Here is a 23,710-nt window from a genome sequence, read left to right as displayed (position 1 = left end):
CAGAAACATTTTTAAAGATAAGATAAATAAACAGCCCTGAAACAACACAAGCTGCTTTCTTGCTGGTGCCTCCGAGAGAACCCAGACTCCTGGCCACCTGCATGTCCTCTCTGGAGAGGTCTCACGTCTGAAGAGACCCTCAGAGATGGGACAAAGTGCATTCTGCATTTTAGTTTTACAGATACAGAGACAGGAAAAGAAAAAAAACCAAACCATTCAAAAATCAAGCTGTCTAGGATTTTCAGACCTTCTCTAGGGCTAATGATAATAGAGATAATGCAGAACAGTTGCAAAAGCCTGTAGTGGAATTCCAAAGTTAGTAGAATGTTAATTTCACCCACACCTTTCAGGCAAGAAGGAATTAATTCTTCTTCTTCTCAATATCTGTATTATGATCATGCATTAAATTTGCCCGTAAAATCCTAATCTGAACAGACTGGAGTCCCTGAACAGTTCCACTGGTGGATGGAAGAATGCTGTCTTGCTATGGAAGTGTAGTAGCATTCAGTAGTTGCTTTGTGAATCTGGCTGAAATGAAATATAATTGTAAAGATTATATGAGCAAACTGTAGTAAAATTGTGTTCCAGCTGCTATGGGAAGTAATTTAAGGCTCATAAAACCATATGCCTGTTGATGGTACTGCTCTTGTTTTTTCCATGCATTTTGTCTTTGGATGTGGCAAGTTATGCTCATATAGGTAATTGGTAAGAGAATTTCTTTGCAATATCCTGGAGACCAATCCTAGCCTACATTACCTTTGGCAAGAAAGAAAATGTTAAGACTTGTATTATATAGTATTATGTTGAGGTAAACAGAATATATTTGAGTACTCAGTTTCTTAACTACTGTTGTATTAGAATTCAAATCAATTTGGAGGGGGGGAAAAAAAAGTAAAATCTTGGCTAAAACACATTTATAAAATCATTCTATTCCAAGGCAAAGAGCCCTGCTAAGAAATGAGTGGTGTTTTTGTTATTTCATTGCCTTCTCATGTTTTTTGTGCTGAAGTCCAGAAAGTTCACCACACAAACATGAGGACAACTCAGTGTTTAAAATTCCAGGAACAGTCTGATTTGACCACAATGGATTTAAATAACCAGGAAGGATAGAAAAGGGAGAAAAAATTTAAAGATGTAGATATTTCTTCAAGAGAGATTTTTAATTTCAGAATGTTTTCTACCTCTTGCAAAAGTAGTAGAATGCATTTTACACATTGGTAATAATGTTTTATCGGGTAAAAATATATTGATATTTACAATGGTTGGCTATTGGTAATTTAAAAGAAATTATTACATTTGACATCTCTAATCAAATAATGCAACATCGTATGTCAAAACAGTGAATCTCTGTATTATTTTAATATCCTTCAGAATGGGATTCTGTTAAATAAACCATTTTGGATTGTAAAGATGACTTACATTGCTGAGAAACAGATTTGGCATTGTGAGAGTTGCACTTGCCTTCTGAAAAATTCCTTGAATGGCATAAGGCCCTAAGGAGATAAATCAAAGTCTCACAGAACATTCAGTTGCCCTTATTGTAAGGGCTGTATTTTAAGTTTTTTAACATTAATTTTATTTCACAAAATTCAGCGCTGTGGTCGTGCAGATTGCATATATGGGTAATGTGTATATAAGTGATTTTCTTCCATGAGGCTGTTCATGCACTTTTCATTGTGGGGTTTAGTTGCCTATGGGGTCATTGTGAAAGCCATATCATTGGCATGATCCAGGTTAAAAACAGTCTTCAAAAGGTGCAAGGGAATGGCAGTGTTATAAAGTGTTTTCATTGTTGAGGCCAGTGATAATGGACAACATGTAATATCTCTCTTCATTCTTAGGTTATATCTTAGGTTTATTTAGAGAGGACATTTTATTTTTATTAAAGAAGTGCTTTTTCTTTTTTTCTTTTTTTGTAAAGAGAGTTTTATGGAAGCCCCTGTTCAAGGTGGTGGCAGGGAATAATGCTCCTTTGCAGTATAGCAGCTTGGCAGAGAGAGAACTGTGTACAATGTAAAGAAGCAGATGAATAAATGAGGAAGACACAGCCTGAATGTGGGGAAAAAAAAGATATATATACTTCAAGACTGGAAGTAGGAACTTTTATGCAAGGATACATTAGGGTGCAGAAAAATTATCTGTGGGTGTTATTACATCAGTTTTTAAAATTGAAGTATCCTGATGTATTGCAACAAAAATGGCTGTCTAGAATTTGAATGTCTTTTTTTTTTACCTCCCTTACAAATGCCCTCATAGGAGATAAGTGTCTAAGTCCTGATCACCTCAGGGTATAATCACAACACCTGTCTTGTAAAGAGTTAATTTTTTCCATAACGTTGTGGTTTTTCAATTATTTTTGACTGTGAGCAAAGAGGAAAATTTGATTCTCTCCATAAATAATGCACTGATATTGATTTAACTGAAAGTTTCTGAAGATGGGATAAGTTCCACAAATGTGCAGATTTTTCCATATTAAAATCAAGATTGTGTCTTGTAGGGTAGATAAAAAGATATTATTTCAGCACTATTAAGGAAGATGGAATTTGGACCTAGCATGACCCTTTCATTTCTTAATATTCCTAGAAATAAAATAATTGTAAGTGTTTGAAGACAATGTTGCAACAAAGAAACCATTTAAAGCATTATTATTGCAATAACATAAAATTATTTTATAAGTTATCTGCATTAAGTGAATGAGAAAGTATTTAGTGGGTGATAGGACTTTGTACAAATGCTCAAAATTAGTAGGTTTTATTTCTTACATTTGAAAAGATTAATTTCAGAATTCATAGAGGAAATTCACCATCTACATCTTGTATTTAATTGATTGGTTATTTAAAAAAAAAAATCCAGAATGCAGTGTGCTCCATGTTATTGATAGCAAACTGTTCTTCATTGTACTCAGCTTTTCAGAAATAATTAAGCAGCATAGCTGTAGATATGGACTTGTGTTTTAATTGTTCAGTGAATATCTTCATGAACTTTGACCAGTTACTTTTGCAAAGTGTTTAAGAAGTCCAGAATTGCTCTTTAAAATGCTTTTGATTTCAAATTTAAGTGGAGAAATGTATGGGCTTTCTGCATTACCTGTCTTTATGATATTAGTCACAAGAAAGCTTGGAAATCCTTGTTGAACTTACTTTCTTAAAATTGCAGTCTTTTATCCACTTGACAAATGAAAATGAATACACAACTCAGATGATTAAAACTTCATATATCATTAGCATAATTTTCTCTTGTCTTGAAAAATAATTATTTTGCATGGTAATTATTTTGAATCCAAATTTGTCTGCATTGTGCTCTAAACCCCCCATAATTGCAGGGCATCTCACAATTGTTCTGTAATTGTTATTTCTTCACAACTTTAATCAGATGTGTTATTTTAAATGATGATTAATTAAGAAACTGAGGGTGAAACATGACAGATATAGTATTTATACTATCTTGGATTTTAGGAAAAATGAAGTACTAATTTTTAAAATGTAGCCTGGAATCAATTAAGTGTGGAAGGTGAGTAACTCTTCAAAAAGAATGGTGGAGGAAAATTAGATTCATCATCTGGCTACAAATTTATTTTCTTTTTCATGGCAGTTTCAAGCAGTATTTGGACCTTTTTATTATAAAATAATTCTCCTTTTCCCTATCTCAGTATAATAATTTTTTTCTTTTCAGTTTCCGCACTAGCAAAGGTGTTGGGTATTCTGCTCATTTTGTTGGCAACTGCTTAATAGTTACATCGTTGAAGTCAAAAGGCAAAGGCTTCCAGCACTGTGTCAAGTACGACTTCCAGCCACGCAAGGTAAGCCAGGAGGTGTTTGCAGTAAGGAATGGCACTGAAGGTGTGACAATGTGCTTCTGGGAGGAGGGCTAAAATCCCTTCAGTGCTATAGTGCTAATCATAATTCCTTGTTTATGACAACTGCTTCTTATGCAAAGTTACAGTTCAGAATCAATTCAAGAAAAATGTAATCGTTTATAGTGTAGCACTTTTATAAAGTCAGCTTGTTTTTCAAAACTACTGCCTAATTGGCTTCAGATGGAGAAGAATTTAGAGTATTTGTAAAATAGCTACATTTAATTACTTAAATAGCATAATTCTGTTTCTGAAATTTCTGTACTTGGTAACTTTGTTGCCAAGGCCTTAAATTTTGCTGGTGATGCTAGAGTTTCATTATCTGATGCTTTATGATATAAGGCTCTGAACTTTCTTCCTTTTCAGTGCTGTTATAGGATTTCTCATCTTTCATAGTAAATCTTGATTACATTTCTAGATCATTTTAGTGTTTATTTCTACTCTATGCCTAGTAGTCCTAGGGGAACGATGATTTTGTGGCCTTCAGTGTTGCAGTTAGTTGACTAAAGCATTGACTTTTCTGTCCAGCAAGCATTATGTGTTTGTCACTCATGACAGTCTTGTGTGTATTTTGCTATGAAACCCATTTCTTTTTTTTATGGGCTTAGTATTTGTATATTGAATTTCAGTGCTTGAATTTTTGGGTTTTTTTGAGAAACCAATCTCTTAGGGAGGGAATGCTATTGTTCACACATCAGCTTAATGTTCCACTATTTCTCTTGGTATGTATTTGTGATTCATAATCACAAATTCTAATTTTGTCATGTAGCTTCGTGGGCACTTGTGGTTTTCCTCAAAAAATGTGATGTATTTCTCTAGCATATCACTCTGGCTTGTATAAAGCCTTGTAAGCACATAACTGAATCTACTGGAGTGAATCAATTCTGTTTTTTGTGTTTTTCCAATTTATAGCCAGAAAAGTTTTTTGATGGCAGTTCAATTTTCATTTAAAATAGCATATCTGAATCTAGGAACGAATGTCTTTTTTTTACTTTTGTATTATGTTACTGTTGATCAGCTTTTGGGATCTAGCTGATCTTTACTTGTTGATGAGAAAGTAGTTTTTCATATTCTAGCAAGATATGCTTTTGGTATTTTTTAATACAAATGACTGGTTTTTTTCATGCCAACTCTGGAAAATTTTAGCTTTTGCTGTTGCTACTCAAAATTACTAATTCTGAAATAGTAGTACCTGTGTATCTCATTATATGAATGCCAGTTTCAAATCAAAATCAGCTGATCTGCTGAAGTATATACTGTTAGTTTTACATATCCCAGAATTCGTGCTTCATACACTTTGGATCATATGTCAGATTTAGAAAGTATTTTAAGAAAATATTCTAGAATATATTTTCAAGTTGATTAATGTATATTTTTCTGTCATTAAGTTGTGTTCACGTGCATGTGTTAAAGTACATAAAACATAGTGGAGAAAATAAAACCTCGCCCTAACAAGTCAAAATTTATCCTGTTTAACATGCAAATTGAATTTCTTCATGTTGTTTAGATATGAAATTGGTTTCACTGTACAAGATTTGAATGTGTGGATATATATTAAAAAATATGGACTCATTTATAAAGCAGCTAACTGTTCTAATGGTAATTTGAGATGTGCGAGTTTTGCCATAAATTTGCCATTCCCTGGACATTTACTTACAGACACAGGCATTTCAGCAACAGATTTTGTCAGAATCATTATCCTCAATAAACTTCTGAATAATGGGGTTTGAGAATTTTTAAAAATTTTTGATGAATCACAGTAAAGTGATAAACTTAAGTCACCTGGTCAAAAGCTTTATGTGCAGATCAGACTTGCTCTGTTCATGTGAAGATCTTGCTTCATATGACACCATTCAGAGTACAATATGTAATCTTAATTTATAACTTTAGGATATGCTAAGTGGTTACTTTAGGTCTCAATTGGTGCATTTTATAATATTGTAAAAGCAAGCATTTTTAAAAATATATACAAAGAAATTTTGTTATCGTATCCCCAAGCAGAAAATGTGAGTGTAGTATAATAGCCTGACATATCAAGAGAGCTAAGCTGGCTTTGGCAGTGTAATGTTTAATTGATTTTCTGGGACTCCAAATTGTTATTTTTTGTAAGTAACCCAGAGTGCTTTTGCCTCCTTGAGTTTCAGCCTCAGCATCAATTTTTGTAAAACTGTAATAGGAAAGCAGTGTAGTCAAGAGCAAACAGCTTTGGTTGTTTATGTTGGCTTTTTTTTTTTTTTTGGTGTGTGTGTGTGTGTTTCTAATCCTGACACCTTTACTAACTCCAGCAGAGACAGAAATAAGTTCCCCATCCTGGAAATACTTATTGTGTCATGCCTTATCTCTCTGCTTGTACTGTCCTATGGAGTAGAATGTGACTCAATGACTTAGCAATTGATGACTAAGCTTGACAGGTTTCAGCAATAAACAAGAAAGGCATAGTGAAAGGTCTTCTAGTACTACCTAAAGAAGGTGTTGTTACAGCATGGCTTTTGTGCATTTTTGAGAAAATAATATGGGGTAGGAAACTGCACGATGAATGTCTAAGAAAATTGTATTGCTGAATTTGAATGTTAGCAAAAAAAGGATTATTTCAACTAAAAATTGAAGAAAAATTCTGTGAGATCATGCAATTTGCTTTGTTTCATTGTGTAGTAGTAAAGTGCTGCCTTTCTTTAAAAAAAGTATTTGCTTGTGCTAGAGAAATTACCTAAATGCAGAAATGCAAAAGACTATGAGCAAATACACCATTAATCACGAAATCCAGTAGACTGTTAAAAAGCTCCTTACAATATACCTGAGTATAGATAAATGGCAATGTACAGACCACTGCAAATAAAATAAAGGTCTTCTAGAAGTTGAGGTTGAATCCAAATGGATATGTTTTCAGAAATGGTTTTAAAACCTTTTGAAAGAAAAATCAGAGTTAGGTTTTTTGGATTGGGTTGTGGTTGAGTGTTTTATTTTTTTTTGTTTTTGACAATAACTCACAAAAATTACTTTGTTCATGGTTCCTTGAAAAAAAGTTTCTGTACATGACTCCAGAAGCCAAAGCTGGAGCAGTACTACTTTTCCAGCATTGCCCAATAAATCTACTTGCTTGGAAACATAAGAAATGGGGTACTCTGAAGTATTGTTGTACGATCATTAGCATTCTCCCACCTTCTGTTACTTGCATGTTTAAATGAGGGAAAAAATGAACAATTTTTTTTTTTAATACTTGGAAAAAGATATGTAAAAATGTGTTCTCATATCTATAGCTATTATAGACTTGTGAAAGAATACAGCTCAGTTTGATGACTACTGTAGTGCTATTGTCAAAATGTACTTTGCTGCATGCTGTTTTGTTCGTAATTCTGAGCTTTTTCTAATTTCAAAATCAACATGAGAAAACATCTACGTTTATTTTCTCTAACAGAGAAACAGAAATTTATATTAGTAGGCTCTGAATTTATCCCAGCTCAGGAAGAAAGTCAACAAGCCTCAAGGGTTGCAGAAGTTCTCTGCTTTGGAAAAAAAGAACTTAACCGAACATGGAAATCAAAATATAATAATTAAAAAAGATACCAATAAAGGGATGGTGATGATGAAAATGTCAATCATTATTCCAAATTATTAGAATACAAATTACTATTTTTAAGACAAACTGACATTTTCAGAGTCAATTAGATTGGAAGGGGATATGTTGACTGTCTTGTCTTTCCCCTTGTTTGAAAAAGGGACACCTAGATCAAGTTGCTCTGGATTTTGTCGAGTTATATTTTTCATGTCTCCAAGCAAAAAGACTCCAGAGTTCTTGAATTTGTCATGGACATAATGATTCCTGTTAAACAAATTATGGGAAAGATGGCCATAGTAGTATGTGGAAGCACTAAATTGTGGTGCCTTCTCTGATTATTTAGTGCATTTTTTTAAAAGATACGGCAGTTGTTCAAAAATTGGTGGAATGGTAAAGAACAGAGGAAAAATATCTAAGAAAGCAATCAGGATGAATCTTAATCTGTATAATTTGGTATTTTTTTCTGTTTATTTAATAATTTCTGATAGCTGTGATGCAAAGACATGGGTTGTGTGATATGAATTTGATAAGGTAAGAGCACATAGCTCTGGATTTCCTGTGTTTTTTTTACAAAATAGTGTTGAAATTAAATTGCACTGTTGAAATTAAATTTTATGTATGCATTTTTGCCTCTAATCCCATAAAGGAATGCAGGTAGGTACATAATTACATTTAGGCACAGTTCTCTTGACTGGACTTGAAATCCCACTGACTTGAATTTTAATGTTGTGCATTTGCAAGGTTTCTATTTTTTTGTGTAAGCTTGATATTGGTCACTCATTTTTTATGCCATTCATTAACTTTGTTTTATAACACAAACTCTGCTCCTGTTTCTTTGTGTCTTTCCAGTGGTACATGATAAGCATTGTACACATCTACAACCGGTGGAGAAACAGTGAAATACGCTGTTACGTGAATGGTCAGCTGGTGTCCTATGGTGACATGGCCTGGCATGTTAACACGAATGATGTAAGATTTTATTGGGTTTCTTTCCTCATCACTTTGCATTTTAAAGTTAATTGAAGAAGAAAAAAAGTCCAATTTTTTTTTTCCTCAAGCTTCATGCAAATTTTCTTTTTAAAATGTCTCTTTTATTCTTACTTATTCATCTACTTAATAAAATGTAATGATATTGACACTTTGGATTTTTGTATACATATGCTCTCTTTCTGTACTTTGACTTAGAAAGTTTGAGAGACTATATCTAATGAAGCAGCATATATTGCTCTTTCTCGCTGTGGGAGGCAGACAAAATTATTTTCTTGTGCTTTGCCTTCAGCTAGATCTGTGATAGAATTTCAGAGGTTCTTGATTCATCAACTTGCTGTGCCGTTCTTAATTTTTTATTTATAATATGGTTCTCCTGTTTTTCTGACTGCTATAATGGATAAAGAAGCCTTAGGAAAATGAACTTTTGTTAAATTCTAGAGGCAAAATGAGATTTGAAAGGGATAGTTTTATTACATGTTAATTAAAGTAGGAGAGCTCTGCCTTTCAAAGGTTCTGATTTCCATTCTTTCGGTTTTCTAGTAGCATCTCCTCTTACAAGAAGAGGTTAGCCTTTCAGTTTTTGCAGAGCATGGTTTCTCCTTAGTAATATGAATATTTTTGTGATTGGTGAAATGCGATGACTGAAAAATCAGAGGAGATCTCAGAGGATGTGGTCTGAATTATTCATTATGTGGTGTGGGGATGTGTATTCCTTAATGACAAATGCTTAGCAGAAGGAGTTACTCCTATAGAAGCTGTAGAAGGATCTAAAAACTTGTGTGATGAAAAGCCAACACACTGATAAAATCATTAGCACTTTTACTGCATTTGAACAGAAGTCTTATAATGATCAAGATTATTAAGGATCAACTTTAGTTCTTAAATAGGAAGGTGCATAAGTCCCAAGAGCTTAATTTTTTTGAAGTTAAATAGGATGTTGTGGGCCAAGGGACTGAGTGAAGTAGATCTGTCAATCACTTTGTCTTGGAGGTATTAATGATATAATACCAGAGATGTACAAGAATAGGCAAACTTGGTGTCTATCAGGTTTAAAACTGTGGAAATGTGAAATAGTTGGAGGAAGACCAAATGAGCTATGAGTTCTGGGTGCTGATTTCTAAATAAATTGATTATTAATCAGGTTTACAGACTGCTTGGCATCTGGAACAGAAGTGGATAAAATTACCAGCAAATCAGGAGTTAGCCCTCCCCTCCAATTTAAAATAATGGGAACACCTAATCAAGAATGAAGTGCCAGAAACAGGAAAGTGTAAACTGGGAAGAATGAAAAAAGACAGAAAAGGAAATTACTAGAGGCTAATAAACCTAGAACTTAACTATAATTAGAACTCAGAGTCTGAGAGCTACAATAGCTGTTTTACAATTAATGCTTATTAGAGGAATCCAGGAAAATACCCTTATAATAGGCAGGAAGGTAGTCTTGGATTATTTAAGTATCAGCTAGGAGAAAAGTGACATCAGTTGCTCAGACAAGTTCCTCAACCATTGAAAATGGCAATTGTTCAACATTAGTTGTTGTAACACATTCTGACAGTAATAGCACACTGTCAGGAAAGCCTTCAAGGCTAAGCAGGACTTGAATAAAGTAACTGAAAATTTTTATAATATTTTGCCATTAGGTTTACCCGGAGTCAAAAGGTTCTGATTTACCTGACTTTTGCCCTGTATCCCTATTCTAGATATGACTTTTTGAATCAATTTTAATGTAAGGTTTTTCCCAGAAGTTTTAAAATTTTGTCAAAAATGCTTAAAACAATAGAAATTCCAGGGGAGGGAAAAAAAAAAAAAAAAAAAAAAGGTAGTAAATCAAAGGAGGATTAATGAAAGAAAAAAATCCTGGATACTTCCCTCAGCTGTTCTTAAAGCTGAGCTCCAGATCTTTGTCCTTACACCTGAGTCCCCTTTTCCTTGTTAATAGCCTATCTATCTAGACCACTTCCTATAACAGTTCACTGTATTTGATTTAATTCTCTAGACTGACAAAAGTTTTCCTTAAGGGTAAAACTCAGCAGTTAAGCCAGATGGGAATGCAGGTTGTATTGGTTCAGCTCAAAAAGTGGTATCAGATCCTTGTTTCCATTCAATAAAGTACCTATGACTCAAGGAGACTGAGAGAATAACCTTCAAAGATCCTTGAACTTCTTATTTTTCTTCTGTGCTGCATCATGTTTTCTGGTTTCTCAGATCTTTGTTCTAGACAGTTTTTTGGAAGCACCTGAGAAACTTAAGAAATCTTTGCCAAATAGCCACCAGAAAAAACCAACCAAACAAAAAAATCCATCTTCTAATCTGAACTAATATGGCTTGGACAGATGTAGAACAAGAGAATGGAGGGATAGTTTTTTCAAGAATGGAAAATAACTCCTGTGAGTATGGAATAAGGCTGAAGAAGGTATAAGGTCAAACCAAATCATTATAGCCTGTGGTCACAGAGGGAAACTATGCAACACCTGGAAATTAGAAAAATCTGTATTTGTTTATTTTTTTCTTCTTGAGGTGTTTAGGTCTATTGGCACAGCCCTGAAAGAAATGAGCATTTCATCATGTGCTCTCATGTATTAGCAGTAGGAGTTCTGAGTACAATTGCAAGGAAGTTCAAGTGTGTCATATTTCTAGAAGGCCATAGGGGGGTTTATTTTGTACTTGAATGTATTATTATAATTTTCTCTATATGTTGATCAATTATTAGAAAACAAATCCTAGCAGCCTGTCATATGGACCTCTAAAACAATTAATGCTACAATATTTGAAATTAGATTGTTTGCCACAGGGAACAACCCTTAGTAATAAAAGATTGATAATAGTTGGTTTATCTTTTTAATTCCAGCCTCTCTTTATTTGTGGCTTTAGTAGCTGTGCATTAGTATTATTTCGTTATTAACTGCCTCTTTCTGATACAGAGCTATGATAAATGTTTTCTTGGATCTTCGGAGACTGCTGATGCAAATAGAGTGTTCTGTGGCCAGCTTGGAGCAGTATATGTATTCACTGAAGCACTCAACCCAGCACAGATTTTTGCAATACATCAGTTAGGACCTGGATATAAGGTAATACTGGATCTTAAGAAGCATAAAACTGGAAAAAGAAAATGATTGAGAAGATATAGTTGGGAGATACGTGAAGAATGTGAATATTCTTCCTAGAATCATGTAGATTTTTTTCATGTGATTTGTTTGCAGCAACATAAGACTATTTTGTCAAGTATCTTAACTAACCCTAATTTCCTACCATCTTTTTGAAAGTTTTGTTTAAAGTGTAGCTGAAATATGTTTGTATACAAAATTATTTACTTCGGGTCATAATGAGATTAGAGAAATTTTGTATTTGGTGCACTGAATACCAGAGAAATAACTTTCTTCTCTACTGTTTGTGTTTAAAAACCAGAGATAAGGCAGATTAACATTCAACAAGGCATAATAAAACAATTCTGTTCAAATATATGGTTTCAGACACTCCTGTTAAAAATTGATCATTCTGCTCATTCTTTGTCACTGACATTGAGGGGGCAGATTGAACAAATTAATGGTACATGCATAAACTTGGATCTCTAGTCAGACACATGTCTTGGAATGGCTGTGTATTGTATTATTTCATCATTAAAAGCAACACAGATACTTCACAGAAATCTGCAGAGACTCCTTAGTGAATAATACTTGGAAATTAGTCTAACTCTAGGTAAACAATACTGAATTTCACTTTATACTATCAATTATTCCCAAGTTTTCTTTTTTCTAATTTTTGGAATTCGTGGTTTTGTCCAAAGTAGACTTTCCATTTTTCTATATATATATCATACACTCTGAAAAAAAAAACTTTTAGAAGCCGTAAGTAAAAATCAATATTTAGATTCTAATGGCATTAATTTGGTGTGTTGAAAATGCATACTTTTAATCATTTAATTACAGCTAGCACTTGAATGGCAGAAGCAGTTTTATGGGATGTATCTATATATTGTAAATAACCACGTATATATGAGGATTACATGGAGAAGAAGAAGCCTATAGCATGTAGTTGGTGGTAAAAATCTGCCTTGAAACTAGAAATATTAAGTCAGTTAAGGAAAGTCCATCACCTATGCAAACAATATTGGAATATTTTATTCCAGTTATCTAATTTTATTATTTGTACAGTATTTTGTTTGGCCACACGCTTCTGTAAATATTTTTGATCATAAAAAAGAAATTAATGGAGCCTTATTTTTCTTAATAATAATTGTAGTAAACCTTTATGAATTTTAGGTTACTGGATTCCAGTATGCAGAAGCATACGGAAGTGATATCAAACAGGAATAAAGCTTTCATGTGTTTCAAGAAGTGCAAATTATCATGTAATATTTTTGAGTATTGAAGGGGTTGATAAGGTTATGAGCTTTCATGCTAAATGACATTTCCAATAGTTACTGCACTAACCTTATTACTGTTGTCAAATTGTCCTGCTTCCCTTAAACTACATTTCTGCACACCTGTAGCTTCATAGTGATTTTTTTTTTTTAATGTCAGCTATATTTAATATTTTGGGGAAATTCTTTCATGTGTCATGGTTTTAGATTTGGGTTATGTACACAGAACAGTTAATGCCCCCTTGCTCTCAGAAGGAGTTTTCTTCCTTGTCTAAAAATCTGGAAGTATATTTTACTATTTAATACCAGTTTAAAAAGAACAGGTTTCCTAAGCAGTACCCTAGAAATAACGTATATTTCTTTGACTTTTATTCCCCCCAAAAATATGACAAAAAGAAGACTTTTTTTGACCTTTTTTCCAACACAAGATCTATTCACAATGAAAAAAGGAGCCATGTCTTGTAGTTTAGAGATTTCAGGGCATCAACAGTAGCTTTTACTCAAAGCCTGCCTGTTTCATATCTCATTTAAGGTTATTTCTGTAAATCCTTTCAGATTCTGTGATGGTGCAAAGGTTCACAGTTCAGAATAAGTCAGTATGGGATTTAATAGTCTAAGGGAGCCTCAATTGACATAGCTTGTGTTCCTGAGCATTAGAGATCATGTTATTGCTCTTACCCAGCTTGCTGAAGCTAGCTTGCCTTTCAGAAACTTTTCTTGAATATTTCGCTACATTTCATGCTCATTCTAATTTTTAGTAGTGTTAGCCAACACTACTAAATCAACAGTTCAACTTTTCCAAAAAGACCCTAGATGAATTGTGAACTCCCAGTTGTGCCAAACTTTTTCTGCCAAAGAAGGATTATTCAAAATAGTTTAGATTTTTTTGAATATGTCTTCTTTCCTTCCCATGAAAGTATATGGTGGTTCCTTTGATTTAAAATTCATACTTTGTCCATTATATCTGAGGATCTGATTCTTTAGGGGAAGCAGCCATTCCTCTACCTACTTTGCCTATGAGAAGAGACTATGATTTTGCCTCTCATTCAGCTGCTCTCACAATTACTCATAATGCCCCTAGTCTACCATGATTGCTACTAGAACCTCTGGAAAACAAGAGAAATCTGGGTAATCTAACAGCATACAGGATAGTTTGCACATATCTGTTAAATATACATAGTAAATAATGTTGCATATGACACCAAAACCACAATGTTCAGCCAAAGTGAGAGCTTGATCTACAAATGAAAATGAATCTGTTGCACCATGTCCCACTCCTGTGGTGCAGGTAGAAGCAACACGTTTTAGGATTGACTAGAGAAGTCATTAAAATAAGTCTTACTTATTATGTATATCAAATAATTTTACATTTATGTATAATATTTATATTTCTTGTTGTGCATGACATGCTTCTACAGTGTAGTAACATAGGAACAGATCACCGTCCTTCCAGGCTGGTCTTGCTCAGCACGTTCGTAGGAGTGTATTTGGTTATGAACAACATGCCCTAATATAAACACTTTTAAGCAAATGGATGTTTCAGTTTGAAATACTACATTTTAACTTGTCTCAAAAGGCTTTAAAAAAAAAAGTTACACTGTGTGAGTAACAGTATTGAGACACTGACACTCTTAGTAGCTTAGCTACTCTAAGTAACTGTTGTGAAGAAATTACTGCTAATCAAATTTTTAAGGGGAAGGGAGGGAAGTATACTGGCAGTAGAGCCATGTGATGTCTCTTCCCCATTAAGTCTTCTCAAATGAATCCATAGTGTATCTTGAAATGTAAAAATATATTTAGGAGAAACCTATTACAATTTAATATTTTCATTCCCAGGTTTTATCTGTAATAAAGCATACTCATTTTGAGCCTTGCCATTGCTGAACAGGACTTTTACCACTCTGTGGACCTTTTCAGTTGTTGGAGGTTGAAGAAAGAAAAGGAAATAAGAGCAGCATCCTTGTTCTCACTGTACTTTCCCTGCTGCACATGCTTGTTCCCAGGCAGCACAGAGAGGAAAGCCTGTCTGTGCTGGGATCCCGAGGGGCTGATAAACAGAATGGAGGGGCAGGGGAGGTAATGGGAGGGGAAGGGATGCATCAGATACCAGTGTTTGGTGCTGTTTATAAAAGGATGTTTCTCAAAACCCTGCTCTAATAGCCCTGCCAAATCTGTGCCACTCCTCCTACCCCTCCCAGAGGCATTTCAAAGCAAGTTATCAGGTTATTCCATATGTTGCTTCTCAGTTTGTTTTTGATCAATGCTGCAGTACTGATCTTTTTGTCACATAAGGCTGGAGTAAGAATACACCCATTCATGCACACACACAGGCACAAAATAGCACAAAAAAATCCAAATTTGATTAAACCAGTGATGGAGTACAAGAAAATATTTGATGTATGATTGCTGAACCTACGGGGACAAAATATAGTGAACAGTAAATCAAAAAGCTGCAGACCTGCCACTAAATGAAGGGGGAGAGCTGCTGGTCTTTAAGCACTGTTCCTGATCAAGCACAGATTGTTTTATGGGAGAATACAGTACTGGAGTAATTCTAATCTTTCTCTGTTACTTCCTATTCTAGTAGGAGCAACAAACATACTTTATATGGATCCTGTATATGTAATTTCACCTTATATAGAATATGTTAAATCCAAGACACTGTCTTGATGCCCTTGCACTGCTTGTGCCAGACCTCAGAGTTGGATGTCCACAACAGCCTTTAATAACCCTCCTGTGGATGCATTTTCCCAAGTTCCCAGTACAGTATGCATATACTGAATTTCTTTTCTCTTTCTGTGAATCAATGCTAGTAATAAAGGAGTATCATATATCAGAATTTTAGCTTCTCTTTACATTTTGCTATAATAATTTAGCTTAGGAGACCAGAATGTTCAATTTATGATCAGTTTTGTTTGGCTTTAATGGCAGAATATTCCTTTAATTCTTGTTTTTTCTTCAGAAAGTGAGGAGCTATTATGTTGATTCATAACTTATTTGTGTCTGACTTTCAAATAGTGATCTTTAATAAATTCTTCTGGTATATTAAACATTGATAATAAGGATGTAGAATAATGTTAAAATTTGTGTATAAAATTGATTTAACTTCAGCAGTTTAGAACATTGCAAAATTTCATGGTAATGAAATAAGATTTTGTGTTGAAATACTTTGACTTATTTAAACAGCCAAGTTATGAAAAATTGTAGAGTGGAAAAACCTTATGAGTTTTTTAATCTGAAGAAGCTGAGAGGCATGGAAGATTTTCAGGGTAATAAGTATTTTCATGTGGTAGAACATTAAAATACAATACAAACATCATGTAGATATCTTTGCAAATCAGTGAAGTCACTAAATTACTTTTCCTCTGCAGAAAGTGCACAGAGATTTCTATGTATGGTTAAAATGCTCTCTGGGGTGAAATACATGTCACCTTCCTCAGGACAAATTTGTGATCTGTAGCAGTCATTTCCTTGTAAGTGAGATGTAGGCAGCCCTTTCAACAGTGAGCCAGCTCTCAAGTTCTGAGCAGAGTATTCCTTCTTTAGGAATTTCTACTTCAGTATAGGAACACATTTCTAGATTAAAACATTTAGTGCTGGGGGGTGAGTACTCAGTGTGTTATATTGGTGTTTTTCTTTGGATTGGTTGTAGTCTGATCCTCTGGGCTGAGTGAATATCACCTGTTGCAGAATATTTAAGTTTCAGCCTGGAAGAAGTCTCTGGTTCTGAGTAGCTTTGCAGTATGAACAGAGTAATAAGTGGGGACCACTGGGAGTTTCTGTACAAAACACACTCCTAACCCAAATGCAAATCGTAGAATCACAGAGTGGTTGAAGATGTAGGAAGAAACTGGAAGTGGAGGTTCAACTTCCATGCTCAAAAAGGGTCACCTAGATCCAGTTACCCAGGGCAAATCCCAAGATAGGGACTCCATCACCTTGCTTGGCAGCTTCACAATGAAAGTGTTTTCTGATATTCAGAGGAAGCTTTCTTTGTTTCAGTTTTGCCCATTGAGTTGTGTCCTGCCACTGGGCACCACTGAGAAGAGTCTGACTCTATCTTCTTTCTAACCTGTTATTTTTATATGAGATCCCCTCTACCTCTTCTTTTCTGCATGTTGAAGAGTCCTAACTCTCTCAGCCTTTCCTCATATGAGAGATGCTTTGAGTCCTTCATGTTTAGTGGCCATTCATTGCACTGTCTCCAGTAAGTCCATGGCTCCCAATGGAAGCCCAGAACTCCAGGTGTGGCCTCACCAATGCTCAGTAGAAGGAAAAAAAGCATCTTCCTCCACCTACTGGCAGCACCTCTCCTTGTGCAGATGAAGAGATTATCCTTCATTGTCAGATGCAAATGGAACCAGACTTGCCATTTACATGCATTTGCCCTTCTTGCTTGTTGTGTTTTCTGTTATGGTACCTGTGTCTGGTACCTTTTCAGCCTCCCTTCTGCTGGATATCACCAAGGCTGGGACAGTGCTGACCAACAGATGTGCTCCAAGAGTTCTCCAGCAGCTCCAGTCAGGTGGCCAGTCTGTTCAGCTTATGGCCCACATGCAAAGGGGCCATAACACACCTTATATTGCTATGTGTCAGTCACCTGAGCAGATGTGCTTTCCCATTGTTTGGCTGTAATCAAAATAATTTTTTCATATTTTCCAGCAGCCCTGAGAAGTCTGAAAAGGCTGCATGGGGTTTGTGGGGTTGCATAAATGGTAGGAACCTCTAATTTGTTTGGAAAGAACATATAGCTGATAGCCTATAATTTGCCTGTTTTAATTCTAACATGGATAACAAAACCCCCAGTGCTGGTATACTTCCAATAGTTTAGTGATAAAGTGATAGACAATTTCATACTGGGGGGGAAAGGGGGGATTTGGGAGGACCAAATGGATAAAGAGAATTATGATCACTATATGCAGTGAAAGCAAGGGAAATGATTTGTATGTAATCTCAGAAATAAATTATTTTCAACTCAGTAAATATTTTGTGAATAATGTAATATATATATACATACACGTATATATATTTATGTCTTCATTTATAATGAAATGGTGGTAATTTCTATCAAATTTGTTTTCCTTGTATCAGTACAGGACTGTTCTTTGTAACTGTATTACTACTGGTTGTCTTTTTGCAATCATTAAATGATTGTTATATGCCAAATAAATCTGACAATGCTTTGCAGAAGGATAGAAATCTATCTTCGTTATTGATTTGTTAGTGCTGCCAAAAAACTTAATTTTAGATAAGATATGAATTATGATATGTTTAAAAATAAAAAAATTCTTCAGTCTTCCTTGGAAAAGCTCTGAATTTGAGAATAATTAATGTGAAATGTGGCATTTATGATTAATTTTGGATTTTAAGTGGCTTGTTTATGTATATTCCTGACTGTTAGCGAAGCATGGTTTTTAATGTTGTTCAAAAATAACTATTCCTTTAATCAACATGGTATAGTATTTTATATTCTAATTTGAGTGGGTTCACATAAACTAAAATGCAACACATTTAATTTGTTTTTTATTTTTGATGCATTTTATGCTTAAGTTTTATTTTAACGTATTTATGGCTGGTTAATGTGACTTTTTTAAAATAGTTACTTCTGAAACTTGTACACATGATGCTGAAAGGAGTGATAATATATAAAATACCAAATAATGTGTTGACACATTGTTGATGTGATGTAGATTAAATTAAAAAATCCATTGCAGTGTTTAGCAGCATTAGGCTACTGGTAAATGCAAGCAAAGCTTGAGTTTGTTTATTCCCTCTCAAGTCCAATGTAGTTTGTTTGCACATTTTGTGGCAAGGAGTTTGTCAAAATTAATTACTGTGTAAAACTTTTGTTTTTTTTCAGAGCACATTCAAATTTAAATCTGAGAGTGACATTCATCTGGCTGAGCACCATAAGCAAGTGCTGTATGATGGGAAACTTGCAAGCAGCATTGCTTTTACCTATAATGCAAAGGCCACTGATGCTCAGCTATGCCTTGAATCCTCACCAAAGGAGAATCCTTCAATTTTTGTACACTCCCCCCATGCTCTCATGCTTCAGGTTGGTGCTGCTGAGTTGATGTTCTGTGATTACTATTGACTGACCATTCCACAGAGGACTTGTCTGCCAGTGTAGTGATTGCTCTTTTGTGCTCTGTCAGCTCTTAATATAAGTTTCACTTGAACTGTTCTTTGTTCCCTTTCTAAAGCAAGGAAAAGAATGTTCCAGAGGAAATCCAGACTTCACACTCTAAGGCACAGTTTGACATGATGCTGTAAATTTTTATTTAATGTTTTCCTTTAAATATAGTGATTATAATTCAAGTATATGCATTGAAACAAAATTTTAAAATGTCTGCACTCCATTTGGTGTTAAAGTGCTCCAAAGTTATATTTTTAACTGTCCTTTAAAATAGAGATTAATTGTGGTTTTTCCTGTGTTTTATGCATTTAGGATGTGAAAGCTATTGTAACCCACTCCATTCATAGTGCCATTCATTCCATCGGAGGGATCCAGGTTCTTTTTCCTCTCTTTGCCCAGTTAGACAATCGACAGCTGCATGACAGTCAGGTGGAAACAACAGTTTGGTAAGCCTCTTTTAACCAAGATAGAAACTAAATTAACCTTACAATTTTTTTTTCTCTCTTTCTGTGAGAATGTTCTCTTTTTTATATATTTTGCCTTTGTTTCTTTTAAAGAATTCTATTTTTGTTTTAAAGTAGTTTACTGTTCAAAACTGATAATTCAAATCACTCTGGAGTCTTTAAGGGTAGTTTTAAGACAGTCCAAGTTCTGAAAGAAATCAATATGCTTTTATTTGAGAGTGCAGTGTTGTTTACCTTCTCAAAATCTGTCATTTGAATTCATATTTTGTAACATTTAATAATTAATTAATACATGGTTAGAGAGCCATAGAGCTATGATCAGGCATTTTATGACCATATTACAACTGCAGTAATGACTGGAGGCATGCCAAGAGCATTTTAACCTGGGACCCATAAAGTTTCTCCTTTCATACTATGGAAGACATCTCTAAGTTGAAAAGCTTTCACAGATGTTAACACTTCCACTGGAAACCTGAAAAGGACAACCTAGGAGTCTGTTAACACACATGCTGACTTAGAATCATAGAATCCTTTAGGAAAAGATTTCTAAGGTCATGAAGTCCAACCATTAACCTAGGGCTGCAAAGTCCATCACTAAACCATGTCCCAAAATGCCACATCTGCATGTCTTTTAAATATCTCCAGGCATGGGTCTTCCTTTCTCAAAACTAGCTCAGCTGTGGTTATTTTTGAAAAGATCTCTTGCCACGTGCTTGTCACAGCAGGCTCCTGTCCTGGAGGCAACACAGGATAGCTAAACTCCTCCAGAAAAATACGTGACCTAAATCTTTGGGGGTAACAAATCTGAAAAGGTAATGCTGAATGACTGGTATTGTGTTTCCATGGGGGATTATTTCTAAGGAAAGCCTACTAGCAAGCAGTGTTTAGGGGCAAGATAAGCTGGATTTCCTATTTGAATTAGGTGACAAAATAGGTGCAAAAATGCAGAGCATGTGGCTTATTTTCCTTCCTATAATATTCTTGTATTAATTATTCTAGATATTTATTATTGCATTAGATAGTTCTGTTAAAAAAATAGCTGAAAAAACAATTAACTAATATTAAAAGTGCCAACAAATTTGGAAGACAGAATCTGGTTGAGTATTGGTTAATGCGAAATATTTATTTTTAAAATTTCTTTTGCAGGATGTACTTTTCAATGAAGCATTGTAAAGTAAGGGAAATAGAAAAATAAATACTTGATTTTTAAATAAGCTTGAGGAAAAAAATCCCTGTATGTTTTTATTTACTGGCAAAGCAGAAGACAAAAATATTTTATTTTAATTTAAGGAAGGTTATGTGTGTATGTGTCTCCACCTAGGAATAAAAGATATGTGTGTAATATGATTTAATTAATGAATGAGCTGAATCTGTTATGTATGACAAAGCAATATCTAGATCTGTTTAAAAATGAAGGGCTAATGTAATGTAAGTTTTAGAAGCTGGGATAAAGACTAATTCTTCCCAAGTGTGAGGTCTACCCAGCAAGTGAGAACATTCATAATGGTTAATTGGAAAGATACAGAACGTTTCTGGAGTTAGTTGAACTGTAAGTAGAAAAAAAAAAAAAAAGTTCTTGAATAAATCAATGCATTTCTTCTATTATTAGATTATATTCTAAAAAGAGATCTGAAATTCATTGTGCTATATGATTGTACAAGTTAATAATACAATAGGATGTGATCCTAACTCAAACATACTGAAAAAAAAATTCAGCAAATGGCTGCTTGATGACATGTAATTTATATGTTGAATTAATTTCGTTTTTGTGTATATGCATTGTTTTCTCATTTTATTTAATGGGATATAGGTATCAAGAAAAGTAATGCTGGAAATTAACAAGGAAATAGATAAATAAAAGAATGAAATGTTTTTGGCTCAAAGAAAGAAGGTAATGGGGAAAGCGTGCTAAACATGAAAAAGTTCATTTGAGGAGTGGAGTAAGGGAAGTGGTGCACTTAATGAGTCCTTTCCTTGTTCCCCCTTGATTAATTAGATGGCCTCTGTGTATCTGATGCTCTATTATACCTGTCTTACCTATAAAACTGTAACAGCAAAGGAGGGCAGTCCCAGTTCTACTGCTTTTCTGAATCCTTTTCATCTCCTTCTCTCCTGCTGATATCAAAATCTGTTGAATAAGCTCAGGGTTCTCAATTATTTGATTTTTTTGTTTGGATATTTTAATATTAGAAGGGCTTTATTAACAGAACCCAAGACCTCATCATTTGAACATCAAAAAAAAAGAATTAATAAAATTATCAACATTTTTTTAAGTAAAACAGGTATAAATGAGCATCTACATTTTAAGATTCATAGTTTGATAAGTAGTAGGCAGGTTTCCTATAATTTTCTACAGATATGAAACCATTCAGCCTGACAGGAATTAGTTTGATGTATTGATTTTATTTATTTGCCTAATATGAAAAATCTGTGAGTTTCCAATATTTTTTCTTAGTATCTTCAGTTTAATTGAATTTATCTTAAAGATCATGGCAGAAAATAACAAGAATGCCATGTGGTAGCCTGCCTTCCTAACCTGTCCTCTCATCCTATCTTTCAGTAATTTTCTGGTCATAGCTGGCACAGATATTTAAACTTGAGAGTAGGTCTGGAAATAATCCTTCCTGAGGTTGTTGCATTTGCCTTTGTGCCTGTCATGGTCCCAGTCTGTTGCTGCCTTCACTGTAAAATTCAGAATTTGCATTGTTCAGTGCTGGTAACCCTCTCTGTTTTGAAGGGAAGAATGCTGGGTATTGCTCCTAAAATTCTACATCAGTAGTGTGACCTAGCTGTGCTGAGATAAAATCAGTTGTACTTGAGTATTCCCAAACTGTGACAGCCAGAATGTGATTTGCCAAATCTGTCTGCCTGGACAAGAGTTTATCATGAAAATACAGACACTGCATCAGGTAGTAGAAATCCATTGTAAATTCCTGAAATAATGTACTTCTGCATACTCCAGGAGGTCAGGGGACTCTTAAGGGTGGCTAGTTTATTACTGGAGTCTGTATCCCAAAATGTTTTGCCTGTAAACAGAGGTATTTGTTACTATAGTTCTCTCACACCACACCTGTTCAGCTGACTCATGTTTTTGAATGAAACCTGACTAGTAGTCTTATTAGATTCATCACATGTTATGAAAAAAGAATTGAAAAGGCATGAGAAAGAAATCACTTCCCCTTTCTTTTGAACAAGCTTACAGAAAGAAAAAAACATATTTGAACTGGAAGCTAAGGAAGCACTTTAGAGAGCTGCCATAACTGTAGCTCATGGAAACCTTAATTGTTGGTGTATTATTTTCCTTAATACCACTTTATCTGTTTATGCTAAGATTAATTTTCAATAGTAATAGCCTGTGAAGGAGTTATTAATACAATCTTTTTGTATTACTTTGGAGAAGCTGAAAATACAAATAAAGGATTTTTATCTTTAGAAAGGATTATTTCCCAAAGAGAATCAGTCAAAACAAATACTTGCATCATTCTCTTTTATATAGACTTTTCAAGTTAAATGGTGTGTAATTAATAATCATATTTAGATCTCCAAAGCAACATGCCTACCTTAGCTAAAGGTGCCTTTCATAAGACCCAATCCAGATAACTTTGTAATACATGATCCAAGATGAAACTTCTATTAAGGCAAATCTGACAGTGCAAATTATCCTGGGAATAAGGAGTCTAGAGAAACTGATCTGTGTAGTGGTTTGAAAAGAAAATAAAGAAAAGACCTGCAACAACAAAAGGAAACAAACAGAAAGCCAAGGCAAATTTCACTTTTATCCTAAGGGTGCAAATTCCTGACTTCTAAGGTACTTCTAAACACTGACATAACATTGGAGATACCGCATCTTTATGCTTTGGTCTATCATCTTTTTTTTTTTCTCCTGCTTTTAAATAATGGAAAACTACTGGATTTTTTTTTTTTTCCCAGAAATTGGTTATATTTTCAGTAAATATAATACGTATATAATTTTTAATAACATAATTACTAATTCTAATTATAATAGATATATTATAATATATATATTTTATATAATTTTCAGTAATGATCATACACGATCATTATCATTATCTGTGATTTAGTGTTGGTTGACATATCTAGTTTCATCTTTTATCTGTATCTTGGCTCCACGGTGTGATATAGAAGATATATAGGAATGGGCTGAAGTATCCTTTATATCCAGGGGTGTTGAAAGTAGAAAAGAATGGAGAGAAGTTTTGTGCAGCAGTGCACAGAATTTTGTAAGTTAAATCTGTAATGTCAATTACTGTGCAGCAATCTGGTTCATGTTAGTTGCTGGTAAGTTTGTTAAATTCTGTTTGAAAAATTGTTCAACTTAGACGGCAGT

The 23,710-nt window shown here is 34.2% G+C and overlaps 1 protein-coding gene across 8 annotated transcripts in view; it reads left to right on the top strand.

Annotated features, from left to right (window-relative positions):
- NBEA (neurobeachin) overlaps nucleotides 1-23,710 on the top strand; it is a 451,247-nt gene that overhangs the window by 92,811 nt on the left and 334,726 nt on the right. For all 8 annotated transcript variants that reach the window (XM_079333484.1, XM_079333487.1, XM_079333486.1 and 5 more), the window contains exons 6-10: nucleotides 3,673-3,799; nucleotides 8,259-8,378; nucleotides 11,321-11,467; nucleotides 18,620-18,817; nucleotides 19,211-19,344. In XM_079333484.1, coding sequence (XP_079189610.1) covers nucleotides 3,673-3,799; nucleotides 8,259-8,378; nucleotides 11,321-11,467; nucleotides 18,620-18,817; nucleotides 19,211-19,344 — 726 coding nt within the window. The remainder of the gene's footprint in view (nucleotides 1-3,672; nucleotides 3,800-8,258; nucleotides 8,379-11,320; nucleotides 11,468-18,619; nucleotides 18,818-19,210; nucleotides 19,345-23,710) is intronic.

This window comes from Erithacus rubecula, assembly GCF_903797595.1.
Source record: "Erithacus rubecula genome assembly, chromosome: 1".
NCBI lineage: Eukaryota > Metazoa > Chordata > Aves > Passeriformes > Muscicapidae > Erithacus > Erithacus rubecula.
The sequence above is the reverse complement of the archived record's forward strand: the minus strand, read 5'-3'. Positions and strand labels throughout refer to the sequence as shown.